The 22,240-nt window shown below is 34.8% G+C and overlaps 1 protein-coding gene across 1 annotated transcript in view; it reads left to right on the forward strand.

The window, feature by feature from the left end:
* The window catches only part of Cnbd1 (cyclic nucleotide binding domain containing 1), a 245,832-nt gene that overhangs the window by 26,224 nt on the left and 197,368 nt on the right, over positions 1 to 22,240 (forward strand). Inside the window, exon 4 of the mRNA XM_090338696.1 lies at positions 10,605 to 10,748. Coding sequence (XP_090194822.1) covers positions 10,605 to 10,748 — 144 coding nt within the window. The remainder of the gene's footprint in view (positions 1 to 10,604; positions 10,749 to 22,240) is intronic.

The raw sequence follows: 22,240 nt of genomic DNA on the forward strand, positions 1-22,240 counted from the left end.
ACAGGGGTAAGCCACCATGCCTGGCTGATTTTTTTCTTACTCTTACTTCTCCCTTCACTCATTTTTACTCAGAAAAAGAGAACCATATTATATTCTACTTCACTGTTTTGCATTAAAAGTTTTTTTAATATATGAATTTTTATATATTATTATGCATTATGATGGGCTAGGGATAGCAGTATTTCTTTTTCTTTTCCAAAATTGTGGCCTTGGGTCTTTGGCTAGTCTAGATATCTTGCTCATGGCTGATGTTCTACTATTCGAGTCATGTCCAGCCCAGATCTTTTGCTAGTTAGACTTAGGCATTTTTCTGCCCAGATTTGCTTTAGATCTCTATCCTCCAGGGCTCAGAGTCCTTGAGTAGCCACCAGGGTGAGCCACCAGGGCCTTGTAACAATACTGCTTTTGTGGATTATACCTTTATTCTAAAAGGAGTACCCTTTCTGTGCTGGAGATATGGCTGAATTAGTAGATCACCCATTACACCTTCTAAGCAAGTACAAACCACAATACCAGAAAAAATTAAAGTTTTAGACTGGTGGTAAATTTTCAAAAAATAAAATTCCTAGATGATTCTTGTATTAAGTTCAACATTCATCCATAAAATTTGGTACTCCAGATTCTCACCTCTCAGGATAACTCACTCCTGAGGCCCAATGAGCAGGTACTCTGCCAGTACTCTCCCAATAACAAAGAGACAGTTAATTGGAAATTTAATTAAGATTCAGAAAAAGAAAACTTCAGAGATCAATGAGAGTGAAAACAATTCCCTTTTGACCCTGTGCAGAATTCATCCTTACTATATAATATAAATGGAAAAATACAAATTAATGGTGGGTTAATTTGGAATGGTGATCTAAAAAGACCCCCTGGAAGATTAGGAACACAAATTCTCTGTACTGTTAAAACAAAGACTTCAGATAAATTCAATTTAATAATATATTTGAGAAAGGAACAACTTATTAATATGGCAGCACTCAAAATGAGAAGAGGTGTGAAAAGGTCATCAAATAATGAGAGCAATGAAAGTTTTCCAGGCCAGGCTCAAAAGAAAAATAATCACTTGACTTGACTATAGAAAGGTGTGTTGTGATGAATCATTAGCTTTATTTGGGCAAGTGATATAGTTGATTGCCTGACTCAATAATATGTAATTGAGGGCCGGGAGTTTGGCCTAGTGGTTAAAGTGCTTGCCTAGCATGCATGAAGACCCGGGTTCGATTCCTCGGTACCACATACATAGAAAAAAGTCGGAAGTGGTGCTGAGGCTTGAGAAAGTCCAAGGACAGTGCTCAGGCCCTGAGCTTAAGGCCAGGACTGGCAAAAAAAATAATAATATGTAATTGACTGAAACCCATCTATGGATTACAAAAATATTAGTTCTGAGTTTTCTGTTAATTTCCTTCCTAAGTTAAGATGGGTTTTGTTACTTAGGAATTGAATGTACAGAAAAAGGCCCCAGGCTAATGTTCTCCTGATTGTTTAACACTGGGGATTTATTATTTCAAAGGCAATTATTAAGTATTTACAGAGTTAGTATTACTTGGCAATCAGTGACAGAAAGTTAATTTTTCAGTCACACTTTCAACAAACTCCAGACAGATCAGTGTTTTGCAGACTTTAATGTGTGTACAACTCTTCCTTGCTTTTCAGAAAGTAAATTAAAACACAGATCCTGAATCAAAAGGTCTTGGGATGAGACTGAGATATTTTTTTTTCCAACATGTGACCAGCTAGTTCTATGCTGCTGGTTGATGGAATACAAGTTATATAGCAAGCCTAGGCATTATTATTTCATATTTTACGAATATTTCCTTCAGAGAATAACTGAAGGAAAACAGAGTTTCTGGAGATTATACCCAGGCTGTTGCACATGCTGTGCAAATATTCTTCCCGTGAGGTACCTTTGAGCTCTTGTGTTTTTTGAGGTATTATCTTTTTATGTAGCTTAGCGTGGAGTTAAACGTAGATTGACCTGTCTCTGCCTTTTGAGTGCTAGACTTAACAGATATGTATCACTATGAATGGTGCTGATGATAACTTTTTTTGATATACTACTTATAAGCTTTATTAAAAAAAACTATCACAGTACCAAAACAATAACATTTATAAAAAATCTTGTTTATCTAGATAAACAATATGGTAGAATATCATCAGAGGCCAAAAAATATAAAAGATTGCAGTTCACAAAACAGTTCTCACAGTTGATGATAACTTTTCTACTAGGGATATATTCTACTGGGAAAACTAAGTCTACACTAAAGGCTATTTATTCATTCATTCATTCATTCATCCATCTATGAACTTATATCAATTAAATTACAAAACTCTATATGGCCTTTTGATCATTAATATAGCTAACACTCTATTTCCATGAGTTCCACATTCATGGATTCCATGGATTCAACCAACTGTGGAGCAAACATTAAAAATTGTGAGATTTTGTCTAAACTGCACATCTACAAGTAAAGTGGGACATGTTTTGATGCTGGTCCTGGATCTTTTCTTAATTTTGCCAGTCTTGGTGCTTGACCTCAGGACTTGGCACTGTTCTTGAACTTTCTCAAGGCTAACACTTACTACTTGAGCCACAGCACCATGTCTGGCTTTCTCTATATATGTGGTACCAATGAACTGAACCCAGGGCATTGTGCATGCTAGGCAAGCACTCTATCAGCTGACCACACTCCTGGCCTCTGGTCCTGGATTTTTAACTCAGGACCCAGGAGCTATCCCTGAGTTCCTGTGTTCAAGGCTAGTGCTCTACCACTGGAGGCAAACCTCTGCTTCTGGCTTTTTGATAACTGGAGTTTAGTCTCACAGTCTTCCTTGCCAAGGCTGTCTTTGAACTCTAATCCTGAGATCTCAGCCTCCTGACTAGGTATGTGTGAAGTACTGCCTAGCTTCAGATTTTCTCCTTGTCATTGTTCCTTAAGCAATGCAGAATATCACATATAAAATATGTTATATGACTATATATGTATATGTCTACATTTATTTAGTATTTAAATAATGTAGATATGACATGTAGTTTATATATAAGTATTGTGCATTATTATGTAAAGGATAAGCAGATTTTGTTGTTCTCAAGGGAGTCATCAAACGAACTCTCATAGATACTGTTTGACAACTGTCCTAGTTTTATTAAATTTCATATCAGATCTCTTGTTATAGTTACTATGAACGATATGAAAGTTTGCAAGTATCTTTTGTTGTTTTTCCTTAAGATATTTTAATGAAGTGCAACTAGTATAGATAACTTTAAACATTCTATAAGAATTAAATATAGGGTTAGTTAAGGCAAAGGTAGCTTTCTGTGGGGGAGAGGAGGAGTTCCTAGGTTTATAACTTGTCCAGGCACTGGTAATATTTTGTAAAAATTATTTTCTCTTAGTTTCTGTTATTTGACTTTCAGCAGAATAATTTGATCTAGGAAGAGCAAAAGGATTTGGACAGTTTTCAGCCCTCCCCCCAGGTGCACATCACTAAAAGCTTCCTGTAAACTCAAAGACACCCTGATATGAAGCTGTCTGTTCAGGATGTTTCTTATGGGTTCAGAAGTCAGAGTGCTCAGTCAAGCCCACTTACCAATCACTTCTAAAAGCTGTCAAAGCAGGTTTTATGCAAACCATTTCTGCTTGTTTGAGCTTTAGACAAAGGAAGCAGATATCCCAGTTACTTGAACTGAGGGTCATAAATTTACTTCTAAGTGTGAAAACAGTTTGTATGTGGCTTTGATCTAAGTTTAAATCGTGAGACACTTCCCTGTTGTGTTCTTCTGAAAAAAATTTAAAGTTATTTGATGTGTGGTGCACATGTAGTTTAAGTGGATTGCCAATTCTCTTTAAAGGTGTATTTTCAATGAGGTTTTGAAAACAAAGATGAATATGTGGAGATCAAGTAATGGAAGATCTAGAGCAAATAGATTCAGAGTGATATTTAAAAATTGTAAATGTGTGTGTGAAATTGCTTTGAGGGCTTGCGTTTATGGACTCAGTTTCTTTCCCTAGAATTTATTTATTCATTCAAACAACATTTACCTATTAACTAGTGACTGTGAAAAATACACCCTACGCAGAGAGCTTGGCAGTATTGACAAATGCTTAGTACCAGAGGTTGGCCACAGGAAATGGAGGAGGCTGCATTCTGATGGTATACTGAAAGGGCAAGAAAGGCTTCCTTAGATAAGGAATGTTTCAATTTCAGAACATGTCAAAGTTGACCAAGAGAAGGGATAGAGTATGTGAGATCAAGCGAACATCCATCTATCATATTCTTCACATTGTTGATTATACAAATGCTGCCAATACAATCTTAAATCATATTCTGATTGCCCAGTTTTCTAATATTGCCAAGAATTTGTTGAAAAAAATTCTCAAAAGATAAAGATTATCTTTGTTCTGCGAATTAAGATGGGTAGGTTTTCTGGGCGGAGGGGGTGTAGAAAGGTGGCCAAATTAAAAGGAGGAAGGATATCTAGAGAAGAAAATAAAATGGGCAGGCATGGGATACTGAAGAACCACTATATGCCTGTTCATGAGAGCAAAGTTTTGGAGAGTTAGGGAATTCTTTGAGGGGAAGCCGAAGAAAGATAAGGAAAATTGAATTGCTTCATCCATGGTCCTGCCTGTTAGGGCCAATTTTAAATCATTTCCTGTGTTGTTAAAACGTTAAAATCTGAGCTAGTGCAAGGCAGTATTGAAATGAAGATCTGGCCATTTGTACAAAACACCTACAGACATAGGATTTCTTTGTACTGAAGTAGAAATTTTCAAGTGTGAATGTTTAAAAATGCTATTCTAATGATAAATGCAACTGATGGTACTGTTAGTTTGCTTTCTTCCTGACAATTTTAGTGGCGTGAATGTACATGTAGGTGCTGATAGGTTTGAATTGTTTGGCCTGGTAGAGGTATTCTAATTTAGACTTGTGGGGAAAATCGAGGAGTGAAGCTGTGCAGAAAAAATGAGACAGGCAAGAAGCAAAATAAACCATGATATAATGGGAGAAAGATGTGTAACTGAGTTAGGGGAAACCATAAGGTATTAGGTAGTACTGAAGACATTTAGGAAGGGAAGAACTGCCAATAAATTTTAAGTGCACTGTTTCACTTATGATCCAACCCCTCTTTAGGGCATCTTCAGTCTGCTAAACTCTGTTACAGTTATATGTGCTGTGAGGCGTTATTTTTATTTTTGTTGTTATTGAGAGAGTAGAAGATATTGGCTTTATTTTTTGAAAACAAAGTTGCCTTTATTTTCTGAATTAAAAAAATATATGGAAGGAAGAAGCAGAGGTGATATCAGAATGAATTCCTGGGAAATTCTTGAAATCACCTCTGCTGACTTTCATGGGACCTGGATCTAGATTTAAGGGGCCAGTAGACACTCACTAGCATTATTCCTCTCTGCAAAGAAATCTTTGCTAGTATCTCTGTGAGGAACAAATGCAACACCACTGGTTAGGATATAGATGACTCACATTCTGAAATTCAGAAGTATTTGCAGAATGAATGATGATGCATTATCATATGAATCATATTCACCAAAGACCACATGTATTTGATGAAGAAATTCCCATTTTTGTTTCTTAGAGAGTATATTCTTTGGCTTGAAAGATATTTGAAATTTTGGCACTTCTTTCAAATTATGTATGATGGTGGCAAGTAATTTGTTCCTAATTGTCTTCTTACCCTGTCACAAATTAAGGCATTTTCCCCCATTCATTACTTAATTTAGCCCTCTAGTACCCAGGTCTACTTGTGGAGGTTACTATAGAGCAAAGAAGGGAAATTCAGAAAACTCACAGGCTACATTTTCTCTGCATTAAATTCTTCTCAGTAAATTAAAAATCCTTTTTAAGTAATGCTATAACTAAATCAATAGGGTGATGCTTTCTGGTTTTACCAGCAATTCGTAGCAATCATCGGCAGGGACATGAATACCTAGGAAGGCTGTCTATGGATGTGGATGTGGATGTGGGGCTAGATACAAAGTTCAGTGAAAACTATCCAAGTAACAATGGGTTAATTCACTAAAATGAACCAAAATAAGTTGTGGTAATAGCGAGGTAATGTAGTGGTCATCACTCAGGTATGTGACTAACTCAGCAATGTTCTGGGGGATGGAAAAGCAACTGTGCTTAAAGTGGAAAAATGAAAATAATTCCTACCTGAGAACTGAGTAAAGAAGATAATGAACATCTTTATGCCTGAGTTAAGAGTTGATAGTTAGCTATTGGTTGATAGTTGATACTTATTTGAATTGCTTTGTGAACAGAAAGAATTTAAGCTAGGGCTGAAGATGGAACCTGGTATTTAATTCCTATTTTCTAAGTACTTTGAGTACCCTAGCTTTTTAAATTTTGTAACTTGAGCTTCTTTTAATTTAAATTGTGCTTTAGAAGAGAAATCTAATAATCTTACCTTGTTTTCCATGTGCATATGACTTGTCATGTTACTCTGATAAATGTCTTACTATTTTAACCTAAAGAATGCATGCCAGACCCAAAGGAACATAGGCTCAATGGTTTCCCTCATTTGTAATAATTAGTACACATCTAGGACTCTCCTAGTAGAGGATTACAAAAGCTCAAAAACTATGTACATAAGGTCATATAGGATGAGACTAAGTGAAATGAACTCTAGAATATGGAAACAAGAGCTTTACCTTGTGTGATTGTTGTTTTTAATGTACTATGTTATTTCTCTTTTCTTTCTTTGCTCTTATGGTTAATCACATGTTACTGTATCTGACTCTGTTACCTGGTATGTTGTATATATGTTTGTTTGAAATTGGAAAGGGAATGGGGGAAAAACACGATGATTGGGAGGGGTGCAAGGAGAGAAATGGGAACAAAAAAATATGAGAAGGGATAATGTATCTACTGTTAGGTCTGACTGGAAGCAATGACTTCTTTCCTTGGCCCCCTGCACCCTGGAAATCCCCGCCCAGCACCTGTAACCCTGGCAATTGGCATGCCTGGGGCAGTGGAGGTCCCCACTGAGGTATTTCCCCATCCTCTGAGATCACATCCACTTCTCCTGTGTCTATACCCCTCACCCTGTATAATCTCTCACTTCCCGCCATAAGCTTTCTTGCTTGCCTGACTCCATCTTGGACAGCAGGAGTCTGCTCTTTCCTCACACAATAAATCCTCTTCTCCTGAACTGCATGGAGTTTCCTTTCGGCAGACCTTACACCTACTACCTGATGAATGTAACTGTAACCCCTCTATACATTACCCTGACATTAAAAAAAAATTCATGCCAGTCCATTTGTTAATTTTTTTTGTATGTGTGACTGGTACTGGGGCTTGAATGTAGTGCCTGGGCACTGTCCCTGAGATTTTGTGCTCAAAGCTAGCACTTTACCAATTGAGCCATTGTTTACTTCTAGCTCTTTGAAGATAAAAGTGTCAAGAATTTTCTGGCCCAGACTGGCTTTGATCCACCACCTCAGATCTCATCTTCCTAAGTAGCTAGGATTTTAAGTGTGAGCCACTTATGCCCTTCCAACCATTAATTTATTTTTTACCAGTCCTGGGCCTTGAACTCAGGGCCTGGGCACTGTCCTTAGGCTTTGTCAAGGCTAGAGTTCTACCACTTGAGCCACAGCACCATTTCTGGGCTTTTTTCTACTTATGTGGTACCAAGGAATTGAACCCAGGTCTTTGTGCTTGCTAAGCAAGCACTCTACCACTAGGCTAAACTACTGTACTGGCCCCCAACCATTAATTTTTAACTGCTCATTTTTTATTGCCTTTTTTGAAATTAAAAGAGGAGTCTTTGAGTTTGGTGTAAACATTAACAGAAATTTGAAAAATGTTGCTTGCTTCTGTCTAACCTTCAAATTTTCTTTTCTTAAAAAAAAAACTGACAGAATTCCAATGTTTACTGTCAAATGCTCATAATGGAAGTTGCCCTTTAAGTCCTCAATTTTAACTTTGGATATATTTGGCAACATGTGTGACAATGCAGCACTCTTGTTTAGAACGAGATAAAGCTTTAAATTTTACATTCTTGGAGTGAAAGATACTCATAATTGTTTGGAAAAATTCTTTAGCTAACATGATACAGTGTCTTTATGTTACTCTGGCTCAAATTACTACATATCAAAATTTATATTTAGCAAAAGAGGTGAGTTTAATGAAAGACTTGGAATTAAAGAAAGGTCTATAGCTTTTTGGAGGAGTGTGTGTGTGTGTGTGTGTGTGTGTGTGTGTGTGTGTGTGTGTGTGGTGTGCACCACTAAGTCATACCCCCATGGTATGAGTTTTTGTTTGAGCAGGCCTGGACTGTAGTCCTTCTATTTATACTTCCTGTAGAAGCTGAGATCAGAGGCATCTACCACCAGGTTCACAGTTTTATTGGTTGAGATGGATTTTGAGATTCTCTTGATCTCAGGTAGGATTTCAGACATGAGTCGTGGCACCCAGTTGATATATCCTTTTTATTGTATAAAATGATCCATTTCCAGCCATTTTTAACCATGAAAATTATATTTTGAATTATAGATTTTACAAATGCATAATTTTCTAAGATATATTAGTCATTTAGAGAACATTGGCCAACTTATTTATCAACATAATAAAATGCAAACAATACCGTTTGGAAAGGGGGGAGACGAAAGTACATACGGTAGATGTGGCGAATTTGTTCAAGGTTCACTGTGTGTATGTATCAAAAAAATGCTAGAAAACTCCTATATTAGAAATATGTTAGCTCAAAAATGTTAAAGCAAAAAAATCAAGTAACAAGAAAAATAAACAATTGAGCAACAACAACAACTACCAAATCAATCTTGGAAAAATCCAGTAGCATACTAATTATCCAAATAGAAACATAAAAATACATCATGGTACATATCATGTACATACATGGTACACATATCACGAACTATTACACATCAATATAATAAACTACAATTGAAAAATCTCATGACCAGACTTGAAGACCAACAAGTCAGAGCAAGCTACAGAAACCAAGAATCATGTCATTTCCAGGGAATCTTTTTTTTTTGCATTGTTTATTGTAATTAGTAAAAGGGTTACATGATATTTGCCAGATAGAAGGTGCATTAATTCATATACATTGATACCCTTTCACATGTCTTGGTACCCATCACCCTCCCCCCCACCACACCTCCCACCCATCTTGGTTTTCCCCCCTTCCCTATCAAATTTCAAATAACCAAATACAAATAAATTCAATATATCAGATAACAAAGTGAGATACTATAACAATATGAGATAACCAAGGGACAGCAAAGGAGATGAGAGACAACATAGTACATTAAGGACAACAATCATTCATTATATGGCTTTTGTTTCAATATCCTGGAGGTCCTTTCAATTAGCTTCATACTATATGGCCTTATGTATCAAGATTTTGCTCTATTGAAGATCTCTGCTAGTAGAGCCCAAGGTTTCTACTGGTTATGACAAATGAGGGAAACCATTGAGCCTAAGTTCCTTTGAGTCTGGCTTACTTCACTTAATATGATTTTTTCTAAGTCTTTCCATTTCCTAACAAATGGGGCAATGTCATTTTTTTCTGACAGCAGCATAGAATTCCATTGTGTACAAATACCACAACTTGTTGATCCACTCATCAACTGAGGGACATCTAGGTTGGTTCCATATCTTTGCTATGGTGAATAGTGCTGCAATGAACATTGTTGTGCTAGTGGATTTAGTATGCCCTTGTTTCATTTCCAGGGAATCTTATATGCAATTCCAAAATTGTCTTTTAAAAGTAGTATATAGATCTTTAATAAATATGTACTAAAAAAGTATAAAACAAAAAAAAAAACAAAAATAAAACCCATGGTTAGTGCTTGATCTAGATTTTTATAGCTCCTAAGATGATAATCATCTTCTTAGTACAAGCATACTACACGCATTGATAAAAATCTACTTCCAAAAATCTCTGGAAAAAACATGCTGGGATCCTTTCCCTTAAATTTTCAATGATACCTTAATAAGAATTCATACTTTATAATGCAAAAAATAATAGGAATATTTATTCATAACATCTCTTGGGGAACTAACTATATAATATACTATAGTATGTTACTATATAACTATAGATTGTTAGTATATACTATGTAACATAAAACTATAGATTATAGACTATATAACTATAATATGTTACTATGTAACATATTAACTATGTAACATACTATTGAATTAGGCATGGAGGTTATCTCTGAGATGTTCATAGTTTATCAGTGGGAAACAACCTCCATAATAAAAACACTGAAAAACAAGTGTTTTTAGTATAAATAGATGAGCCATATTCATTTATGTGAAATTTTCCCTTGAGTAACTGGAACCTTTTATATTCTGGAAGGCATTTTGTAGCTTGACTTATAACACCTGCAAACAAGTTGTGAAATATTTTATATGCCAATTTCTAATTTAACAAAGTGAAAAGTAGAACTACACTACTGCTAATTTTAAAAAAATTCTGAAATCCTGAAAACGGTTGTGTTATCAAATACCAGATTACCTCAGAGCAGAAATATTTCTACTGCTGGCAGTGAGATAAAAGTTCCTATTCTTAATTTTTGTGTAATATCTTAAAATATTATTTCCTTATTCAGAACACAAATTGTCCAAAAAACAGACGACTACAAACCTGATGATTCACACAATATAGCTATTCATATTAAAAGAGCACATGGTTTGCTGGAAGATAAAGAAGCTCCAGAAAAGTTTGCAGAATTTCTGGCCATCTTAAAGAAATTGTGAGTTTCAAAATAATGTTACTTGATTTAATTGAATTATTTTGCTTTTGATGGTACTGTGGTAAACTAAGAGTCTCCCACCTGCTTGGTGGTTTTCTACATCTTTGCAATGTCTGTATCCTTGCTGTTTGCTGGTTATCATTATTATTATTGTTGTTGTTGTTATTTGTCTATCTTGGGCCTTGAATTCAAGGCCTGGGCACTGTCCCTAAGCTTCTTTTGCCCAAGGCTAGTACTCTACTACTTGTGCCCCAGTGCTACTTCTGGCTTTTTCTGTCTATGTGGTACTGGGGAATCAAACCCAAGACTTCATGCATGGGAGGCAAGCTCTCTACCACTGAGTCACATTCTCAACTCTACTGGTTATTTTTGAAATGGAGTCTAGAAAACATTTCTATCACATCTGGAGTCCAACTGGGGTCCTCCATATATCAGCTCTTAGTTGGCTAAGATTATAGGCATGGATCATTTACTGAATGTTTCATGGCTGAATTTTTGAAAAAATTATCGAGTTGTTTATAGATAAGTGTGATTTTGTTATAATATATAGAATACTTATTTAATTCAAGACAGCTAGAAGAAGCACCAAAGACTTTGAAGATGATCACTATTTAATCCGCATTGTATATTGTTGTACTCATGACTCATCCCTTGAATTTTCTGTTGCATGCAAATTGTGCAATGCACATTCATGTGAAATGATTACTTCGAGTCTCTTCATGGAATTAAACTGTTTTCCCACCTTAGAGCCTTTAAATAAAACTATCTTTAATTTCCTAGATTTTGTGTTGTTTGGGGGACACAGTTGCTTGGAGGAGTAGGGTGAGGAGGAAAATTACATGGAGGAAGAGAATAGGAAAGCAGAGAAATTGAAGGAGAAATAAAATGAGCAAATATAAGAGAAAGGAGAAGGAAGAGAGGATTAAATCATCATGGTTACTGGAGATGGTGTCTGATTTATGACTAAAATTAAAGTTGAAGGAGGACTATCAGAAAATGTGATATTGGAAGGTTTCTAACAGGAATAAGAGAATGGAATAGTGTCATGAAATGCAAAATTAAAACTCTGACATTTTTCTTTTGAGGAAAGAACTGGTGTTTATTGTATACTTGAGAAAATATGATGAGAATATGACGGGAATTTTGGGAATGGCCAGTATTCTGATGATTTCAACTCTTGATAGCAAAATATAATAAAAAATAGAAGTCACTTTTTAGTGAAGCAGGTATGAAAAATTTATATGGAAGGAAATCACAATCTCTTGCCATACAAGAGGGCAATTAAATTGATAAAAACATGAAATTCAGTCAGAATGTTGATTAGTTCATCTGTGTAAAACATACTTCATTTGTTAGAAAAGCACTAAAATGCTGAACATTATACATGTAGGATATAACAGCCATGTTCATTTTATTAAATTACATTGATGATTGTTACAATATAGTCACAATATTTACTGTCCCTGAGCTCTTCAGCTCAAGGCTAGGGCTTTATTCCTCTGAGCTACTTTGCCACTTCTGGTTTTCTAGTGGTTAATTGGAGATAAGAGTATCATGGATTTTCTTGCCTGGGATGCTTTGAACCACAATCTTCAGATCTCAGCCTCCTGAGTAGCTCGGATTGCAGGTGCAGGGCCTCATGAGTTCTTCTTGCAAGCTTATATTTGTGAAATTTCCTTCCTTTTACTTGTAAAATGAATGGCCCCATTTTCTTACTGGCTCTCAGTTGGAACATCTCTCCTAAAGACTTCATAAATCTTCACCATTTGATTCTTTTATGCTTTTATGTATAAGGTATTTTAAGTGTTTTCATCTTCAGACCAGCACAAATGAGACTGTAGCCAGGCACAGTGCCTCATGCCTGTTATCTTAGCTACTTAGGAGGCTGAGATCTGAGGATCGCAGTTCAAAGCCACCCTGGGCACTAAAGAATGTGAGACTCTTATCTCCAACTACTGGAAAACAAGACATAGTGCTGAGACTCGAGGGGTAAGGTTTTACTCTTGAGCTGTAGAGCTCAGGGACAATGTCCATGGCTGACTAAAAAACAAAAGAGACTATTTTCACCTTAAGCTAAGATAAAGGATTATGCAAACTAATATTAGAAACAAGTCTCTAATTCTACTAAATGACAAAACTTAAGGAAATGGGGCTGGAAATTTCTTTATGTTGTTTGTTGGTAATCATTTTTAGTAACAGTATGAATCCTTTTGTGTTTGTTATATCAAAATACTAAGAAGGTACAATTTAGTCTGAAATCACTAAATTGAAGTAATGCAGTAGTTTATATGGGGTATGATTTTATCTTATAAAAATGTTGCTATTTGACTAACATTTTTTTATTACCTTCACCAGCCAACCTTGACGAACACCTCTCTGCCTCTATTGTATTCTCACTTTATGAATTCAAATTTCAGTTATAGAAAGCATAAGTTCTAAGTGTTTAGTATATGGGACATGACAATAGTTAATAATATTGGCTTATTGACTTGAAACTTGTTAAGTAAGTTAACAAAGATCATTTCATATCCATGAAATATTAGGATCTTACTAATTATTGCTAACCAGGAGGGGCATTATGGGGAAAGTGCAGGAGGAGGTGGGAAGTTGGAGGAGAAGCATGGCAGGCTCCAGAGATACTCAGTAGTAGATCTTCATTTAGGGTTATATAAGTTGTGTTAGGATTTTAATAATGACATGTTCCTATGAATCTGAGAAATATGCACATGTAGGTAGGTGGTTAATGAAAACAAAGGGCATGTGTGGTCAGATTTGGAACATGTTTAGGTGAAAAATGGCTTTGGTCCCTGGTCTCTGTTAGAGAGTTTGATTCTATGAGAATTTGAGGACATAAGCACTTTTAATTTATATTTGTGGATACGAGTGTCTGCTCATTTCACCATAATACATACCATCTGATGCTCTTCCATGTTTGTATTTGATTGCATTGTCTACAATAACAATACATTAAAATTTATGATCAGGGTGTTAAGATATGGGTGTTACAATTACATTCATAAGACAGTGATTACATGACATCTTGAATATTGTTATCCTATCCCGTTTTTTTCTCCCACTTTCCCTTTCACCATCCCCTCCCAAGTTGTAAAGTTAATTTCCAACATATTGTCTTGGAATATCACTGTCATGCTAGTTCATCCTTTGTTCTTTGTCTCATTATCTTGGTTTTTCCCCTTCCCTTCCCTTATTCAAATTATACCAGGTTTCAAATTCAGATAAAAGCAAAAACAATAAAGGAAAGAAAGGAGAAAAAGAGGGAATCAAAGAATAAAGAAATAGCTTCATATAATATGTTAAAACAACAACCACAAGGACAAATCTCTTTTTTTCATATCCTGGAGTTCATTTTGCTTAGTGTCTTTCTATAGGGCCACATGCACATACCTTTTTTATTGTTGAGGTAATGTATAGAGGAGTTACAATTACACTTGCACATAGCTTTTGAGCTATTGTACTCCTCTGCTAGGAAAATCCTAGATGGATAGTAATTATTACAAATGAGGGAAACCATGGAGCCTATGTTACTTTGGGTCTGGCTTACTTCACTTAATATGATTTTTTTTTCCAAATCTGTTTTCTTACAAATGAAACAATGTCATTTTTCTGATGGCAGCATATAATTCCATTTGTATGCATACTACATTTTTTTGAACCATTCATCTACTGAGAGGCACCTGGGTTGGTTCCTTATCTTGGTTATGGTAAACAATGGTGTAATGAACATGGTTGTGCTGGTAGCTTTATTGTATGGTTGGGATTAGTCTTTTGAGGAACCACCACACTGTTTTCCAGAGTGGTTGAACAAGTTTACACTCCCACCAACAGTGTAGTAGTGATCCCCTCTGGCCACATCCCTGACAGCATCTGTTATTAGATTTCTTGATAGTGACTATTCTAACTGGAGTGAGGTGTAATCTCAAATTTGTTTTGATTTTCATTTCTTTTATGGACAGAGATGTTGAGCATTTTTTTTTATTGTCCATTGGCCGTTCTTGTTTCCTCTTCAGAGAAGTGTCTCTTTAAGTCTTTAGCCCACCTGTTAATGGTATGACTGTTTCTTTGCAGATTTACAAACATATATTTTTTTTTATTGTCTGGATAATGTGTAGAGGGGTTACATTTACATTCATCAGGTAGTAGGTGCAGTACTTCTTGCACATTGATACCACTTATCATGAACTGCACATTTTTAAAGATAATTATGAAAACTTGGTGAAAATAATTCCTTTCTTTATAAATGACTAATTTCTGAAAAAAGTGGCATATGTGTGTATTTGAGAGTGTTTTAGAAAGGGAATGTGAAGCAAACAGCTTATAAATGAGCTGTGAACAGCAGTGTAAGATCCTTGGAGGAAACTTGGCCCAATTGTTTTTTCTTCTACTTTCTCCAATTAAAGATATTTCCTTTGAGGGAATCAGGCATCTGAAGATCATTATGTTTCAGTGGAGCGGTGATGCAAAGCCACTTCTCAAGAATGACTCTGAGGAATTGCTCCCTGGAAGAACATCATGGTGTTTGCATTTTAGATTCAGGCTTTTTGAAATCCAAGTGCAATATGGTTCTTACACTGTTGTCCTCTGGTGAAATTGTGTATAAGCTGGATGGTGTAACTGAAGTCTGAAATTAAAGTTAAGTGCTCTAAGCTGATCAAAGAAAAACACACTGTGGAGCTATTAATTCTGTTAAAAATACAACATTTGGGGAAAACATTCTGAAATGGGGAAAGAGAAGCTCTGGTAGAAAAGAATGCCCTTATCTGGAACTAAAAGTGAATATAAATAGGCAAATAATGGCGTAATTATTGAAAACAATTTTGATTTCAGAGAGAAAGCAGTGATCAATTTTAATATTGTGATCTAAAGAAAATTAATCGTGATGACATGAGCTGAGAAAGCACAATATTCTATACAGAGTGCATCATTGAATTTTGATCTATTTATCGGGGATGATGTGAAGGTATATACTAATGTGCCAGGCCTTTGATCAGTAAGAATTCTATTACAACTAGACTATTCCACTTGGGCACACTGCATTTTCTACATTTCAGATCACTAATCTGTAAAATAGATATGATTGTCAGTTCATGGTATGTTTGCTCTTAAGCCCAGATGAAATTAATACTGCAAAGCTTTATACATGTTACTTGCTCCATTGTAGGCCAGAATAAACATCAAACGTCCTTTCCCAAGGAATATTACATACCTCCTATTGCCACTTATGAAAAACCTTGCTATTTAACTGCATTAGTGGGATTTCAAAAGGCTACTGTCTCTGAATAGTATTGTGTCCCATGTTTTCATCCTTCAAAAAGAATATGCAGATTTCTCTTAGAATTTACAAGTAAACAGTAACTATTACTCATTTATATTGTGTACGTATTAGTTTAAGAAGTAGTCTGTGATATTTTCATACTAGTTGAACACTTTCCTATTAGGCAAACATAGACTATTATTTTAAAAATCATGTCTACATCATTGCTCTAATGTTTGGAAATAATGTGTTCTATTAAAATTTCTTCTAAACTTTATTATTTCTGAGTATAAATATGTTTGTTTTAAATAGATAAAAATGTTAAAACTAAGCCTTCTAATCTAACATTGCTTTTAAATTTTTACTTCAAGTTATATTGCTTAAAGAAATACTTTGATATTTGGTGTAAGTTCATTTTTTATTTGATTTTTAAGTGTAATAGAACATATCTTGCACAGAGACATCAGAAACTTATCGTTCCCTTGGAAGTTTTTATTGTGTGTTCTATAACAGATTTAATAACAAAACTGAACAGTCTTTAAAATTTTTCTTGTTGGAATTGTCTGCTAAATTGCTACAAGTGTACATATGTACACTTGTACATATGACAATGTAATGCCCAGAAATATTTTAATTACTTTCATGATGTAATTATTTATATACAGACAACTGAAGTCATTTTAAAGGCCAGAATGTTTTAGTCTCATATGCATAACATTGTGTTTTACTCATAAAAGTGGAGTATTTCTATTCTAAAGAATTTTACTTCAGCTGGGCGTGGTGGCTCACACCTGTAAACCTAGCGGAGTTCAAACCCTATCACACACACACACAGACACACACACAGAGACACAGACACAGACACACACACACACCAAAAAGAAAAAAAGAAAAAAAAATAATGTTACCTCAAGCTATCAAAAATCACTTTGCAAAAACTTAAAAAATTACTACAGTCTCAGATCACATCATACCTAGAAAATCACATCAGTATTTGATTCTGCCAAACAAACTAAACAAACATGGTCATTAATATTTATTAAAGCCTTAAATCTATCAGAAGAAAAGTAACAAACATTTGTTAGGTATTCAAATCCTGAGACATGATTTCTTATTTATTTTTTCATGTGCTAAATATCTGTTCTTATAAAATACTGGGTCCCTAATGCCTAAGGGACTCTATAATAAGCTTGTTCTATAACTCTTAGTTGGGCTAAAAAATGAGATTGAGGTCAGTGGTCTATAATGTGTTCTTGATTTCCATTTGTGCCTCTCTTTGCAGTTTTGTAGACTTGCGTCCTGTTTAAAAGCCTGACAGTAGGTTTCAAAATAAGCCAATATACTGGGCTTCATGTATAGTGAGTTAATTTCTTAGTGTTTCCAGTATTCTTTCTTCTTTATCAGCTCTTTGTAAACTAGCCTGATCTAAACACTATATTTGTTGAAATTACTTTTGGAAATGTTAATTATTTATTTCACAAATTGAGAAGTAGTGCCATATTCTTGCTAAAAATATCCAAAATTACTTTAAAAAATTTTAAAGTTTTTATTGTAAAGGTGATATATATAGGAGTAACAGTTACATAGGTCAGGTAATGAGTATATATATTTTTTCAACAGTGTCACATCTTCCCTTTTTCCTCCCAGATTTTCCTGGCTCTACTCTTCCACAAGTTATACTGTGCATTTTCAACAGTCTATTGAGTACCACTGCTGAATTAGTTCACCTTTTAGCCCACCATTTCTGTGCTTCCTTTTCCTCCTCCAAACAGATAAGCTTACAAAAGATACAATATACAAAAAACAGAAACAAATACAAAAACTCACAAAATGTAAAATAAAAAGCCTTTTGCTTCCATTTCTTGGAGTTCATTTGTAGAGACATCATTTTATATTTCATGTGCACATAGCCTTTGTAATCCTCTCTTAGAGTATCCTCCTTTGGCCTCATATCTAAAATATAACAACAGCTCAAAAATTGAATCATTTCCAAACTAATCTCCAAACAAACAACCATCCCATTAAAAGATGAGCCAAAGACTTAAAGAGAGTCTTCTCTGAAGAAGATATAAGAATGGCCCATAGACACATGAAGAAATGCTTGACATCTCTGGCCATAAAAGAAATGTAAATCAAAACAACTATAAGATTCTACCTCACTCCAGTTAGAAATCTAACAACAGATGCTAGAGGGGATGTGGCCAGGAGGGATCACTACTACACTGTTAGTGGGAGTGCATACTCGTTCAACCACTATGGAAAGCAGTATGGCAGTTCCTCAAAAGATGAAACATAGAGCTCACCTATGACCCAGCAATTCCACTACTTGGCATTTACCCAATCGTCCAGAAACAGGACATACTAAATCCAATAACACAACGATGTTCATTGCAGCACTATTTACCATAGCAAAGATATGGAACCAACCCAGATGTCCCTCAGTTGATGAGTGGATCAACAAGATATGGCATTTATACACAATGGAATTCTATGCTGCTGTCAGAAAGAATGACATTGCCCCATTTGTAAGGAAATGGAAAGACTTAGAAAAAAATAATATTAAGTGAAGTAAGCCAGACTCAAAGGAATATAGGCCCAATAGTCTCCCTCGTTTGTCATAATCAGTAGAAACCTTGGGCTAGCCTAGCAGAGATTTACAATAGAACAAAACCTAGATACATAAGGCCATATAGTATGATGTAGGATATCCAGGATAAGGAAACAAAAGCCATATAATGAGTGATTGTTGTCCTTAGTGTATTATGTTATCTCTCATCTCTTTTGCTGTCCCTTGGTTATCTCATATTGTTACAATATTTCATCTTGTTATCTGATATATTGTATATGCTCATTTTCTTATTTTAAGTAGTATAGGGAAGGCGGGAAAACAAGATGAGGGGCTCAGGTCGGGAGAGGGAAATGGGGGCCAAGACATGAGAAAGGGTATCAATTTTTGTGAAGTAATGCACCTTCTGTTGGTGAATATAATGTAACCCTTCTATTAATTACAATAAAAATATATGAAAAAAGCATGTCCTCCTTTGGTCTGACTGTGTGAATATTTAGAATCTGATTTAACTTATCATGTCCAAGTGTAATTTTTTAAAATCTGTAACCATCCATTATGTTTACTTGTAGATTTATTTATTATTTTTTTGCAGGTCCTAGGCTTGATCTCAGGGTGTAAACACTGTCCTTGGACTTTCTTAAGGCCAGAGCTCGATCACTTGAGCCTTGCACCTCTTCCCAGCTTTTTTCCATTTATACTGTACCAAGGAATCGAACCTGGGTCTTCATGCATGCTAGGCAAGCACTCTGCCACTAGCCCAAACTCTGGTCCCTTACTTGTAGATTTATATGCACATTCTAATTACTAAAAATAAGCCAAACAATGTAACTTACATTTCTTTAGCTTGGGCTTAATATAAATTTGTTGCAAGTCTTTCTATTTTTTTACAAATGGGGCAATAGCATTCTTTTTGATAGAAGCATAGAATTCTATTGTGTATACATACTATATTTTCTTGGCCCATTAGTCCAGCGAGAGTTATCTAGTTATGATAAACAATGCTGCAATGAACATGGCTGTGCTTATAGCTTTAGTGTGTGGCTAGGTTTGTGGTCTGTTGGATAAATGCCTAGGAATAGAATTGCTGGGTTATAAGGAATTTCTAAATTTAGACTTTAGAGGAACCTCAATACTTCTTTCCAAAGTTGTTGAGGAAGTTTACTTTCCCCTTAACATTTCCCTTTTGGCCATATCCCCACAGCATCTTTCATTGTTCATTGTTGGCCCTTCCAACTGGGTGAGGTGGAATCTCAGTGTTGTTTGAATTTGCATTTCTTTCTTGTCCAGAGCCAATGCAATAGACTAGAAGACCCAGAACTGCAAATCTATAGCCACCTAAAATTTGATAAGGAAGCCAGTAAAATAGGAGGGAAGAAAGACAGCCTCTTTAACAAATGGTGCTGGCAGAATTAGCTGTGAAACAAATAAATTCTGAATGGATCAAAGATATGAATGTAAGACCAGATACAATGAATATATTACAGGAATGGACACCGGAAACACTTGGGTTGCTAGGCCTGGGTTGAGACTTCCTAAATATTTCAAAATCATAACAAATCAAAGAAAGCCTGGATAAGTAGAACACCATCAAACTGAAGAATGGCATGGCAAAAGAACATAGCTAGCAAGAGAAATAGAAAGCCCACAGAATGAGAAATCTTTGCTAGCTATGCATCAGACAAGGGCCTCATATCTAATGTATACCTAAATCCCCAAAAATTAAACTCCCCCAAATCAAATCCTCAAAGAAGCAACAACATAATTAATAAATGATCTAAAAACTTAGAGACTTCTTAGAAGAAGTAGGAATGGACAATATTGCTTTATTGATATCACATAATTTATCATTTTAAAGTGAGATTGTGCTTGTTTTACATTTCTAAGGTTTCATACCCTCATTTCAAAGACCAGAAGCTGACTTACTAGCTTAAAAATATTGATTTCCTTTTTATATAGGATAATTTTCTTCCAATGGAATTATTTCTAAATAATCAGAGATAAGTGTGTTGATCTTTTGAGCCACATTAATTTTTGAAAGAATTAACTAATTTTCAGGAACATTAACTTCTAAAATTCCTTTCAAATTCATAGAACAATAGCAAAATGAATCTTATTATTTATAGTTACTTTGTTTAATTTTATTCTCAGTTGATGTATAGAGGGGTTCCAGTTACATTCATAAAGTATTGATCGCATTACTACTTGAACATGGTTACTCCTTCCCATGTTTTTCTCATACTTCCCCCTCCTCTACCTCTTTCTAAGTTGTAAGTTCATTTCCAACATGTTTTCCTGTGAATATCACTATTACATTGCTTTAACCTTTGTCCTTTGTCGCATCATCCTGTTTTCCTTCTTCCTTTCCCCAATTCAAATAAATAAATAAATAAATATACAGTACCAAAGTCCTTGAGTTGTACTTTTCTTCATTCATATATTGTCAATTTGTGTTTATGTTGATATGAGTGCTTGGAAACTATTTTTTGTTCATGCTTTCTTGTTTATTTATTTATTTGTTGTTTTATATTGTCAGGATAATGTATAGAGGGGTCACAGTTACATTCACCAAATAGTAGGTGCATTACTTCTCACACATTGATACCCCTTCTCATGTTTTTGTCCCCATTTCCCTCCTTGTTCATGTTTTCTATTTCTATGTGTACGCTTGCAATATAAGGAGCTTTGTATAGATTATATAGACATTCTGTGATTATAATAATACCATGTGTGGAATGAAGAAAAAAATCCTCCAATATAAGAAGTTACTCAAATATTTCTTCCTCTATATATCTACATATCTACATATATGTAGATATATGTATATACATAGACGTATGTATATATGTACATACACATGTATATATGTATATCCATATACACTTGTCATATATCCATATATACATGGGCATATGTATATATGTATATATACACATATACACATATACATGTACATGTGCATATGCATGTATACATGGAGAGAGGCAGGTCCTAGAAAAATTTGACAAACCTAATAAGATTATTTATTCAAACACATGTGCATTTATACCATATAGCATGCTATTATAAGATATTGACAGATTTATGGAGTTACAACTTATTTAAAATAAAATGTCTATGTTAAAGTAATTTAAGCTTAGTACAAACTTAAATTTTATAAACCTCTAAACTAAGTTTAGCAAAAGCTTAATTTTGTGAACCTTAAAACTATCACCACAAATAAGATAATGAACGTATCCACCACTCACAAACTTTCCTTGTTTTTTGTATTACCTTTTTCTTGTCTGTTCTTGAGCTTCATTCTCAATAAATTATTATCAGTTACTAAGTTTGTCTTATAGTTTTAGATTTTTCCAAAAATATAATTATACAGTACTAATACTTTTAGTCTGCCATTGTTAATTTAGTCCTATTATTAAGTGCTGCATCCAGGTTGTTTTGTACATCAATAGTTCATTTCCTATTATTCCTTTTCCATAGCAATCTACTCAAGAATTTACTGAAGTTCATATCTCTGCTGATAAGCATTTGTATCTGTTATTAACAGATTCACCTTGACTTGTCTAATGTATCACAATGTCACCCTTAAGTATTAGTGACCTAAGAAAGTCATGATTTAGTAAGCACAGATGATGAAAGAAATAAGGAATTAAG

Source organism: Megascapheus bottae, chromosome 9 (genome assembly GCF_031878675.1).
Source record: "Megascapheus bottae isolate mThoBot1 chromosome 9, mThoBot2.hap1, whole genome shotgun sequence".
Taxonomy (NCBI): Eukaryota; Metazoa; Chordata; class Mammalia; order Rodentia; family Geomyidae; genus Megascapheus; species Megascapheus bottae.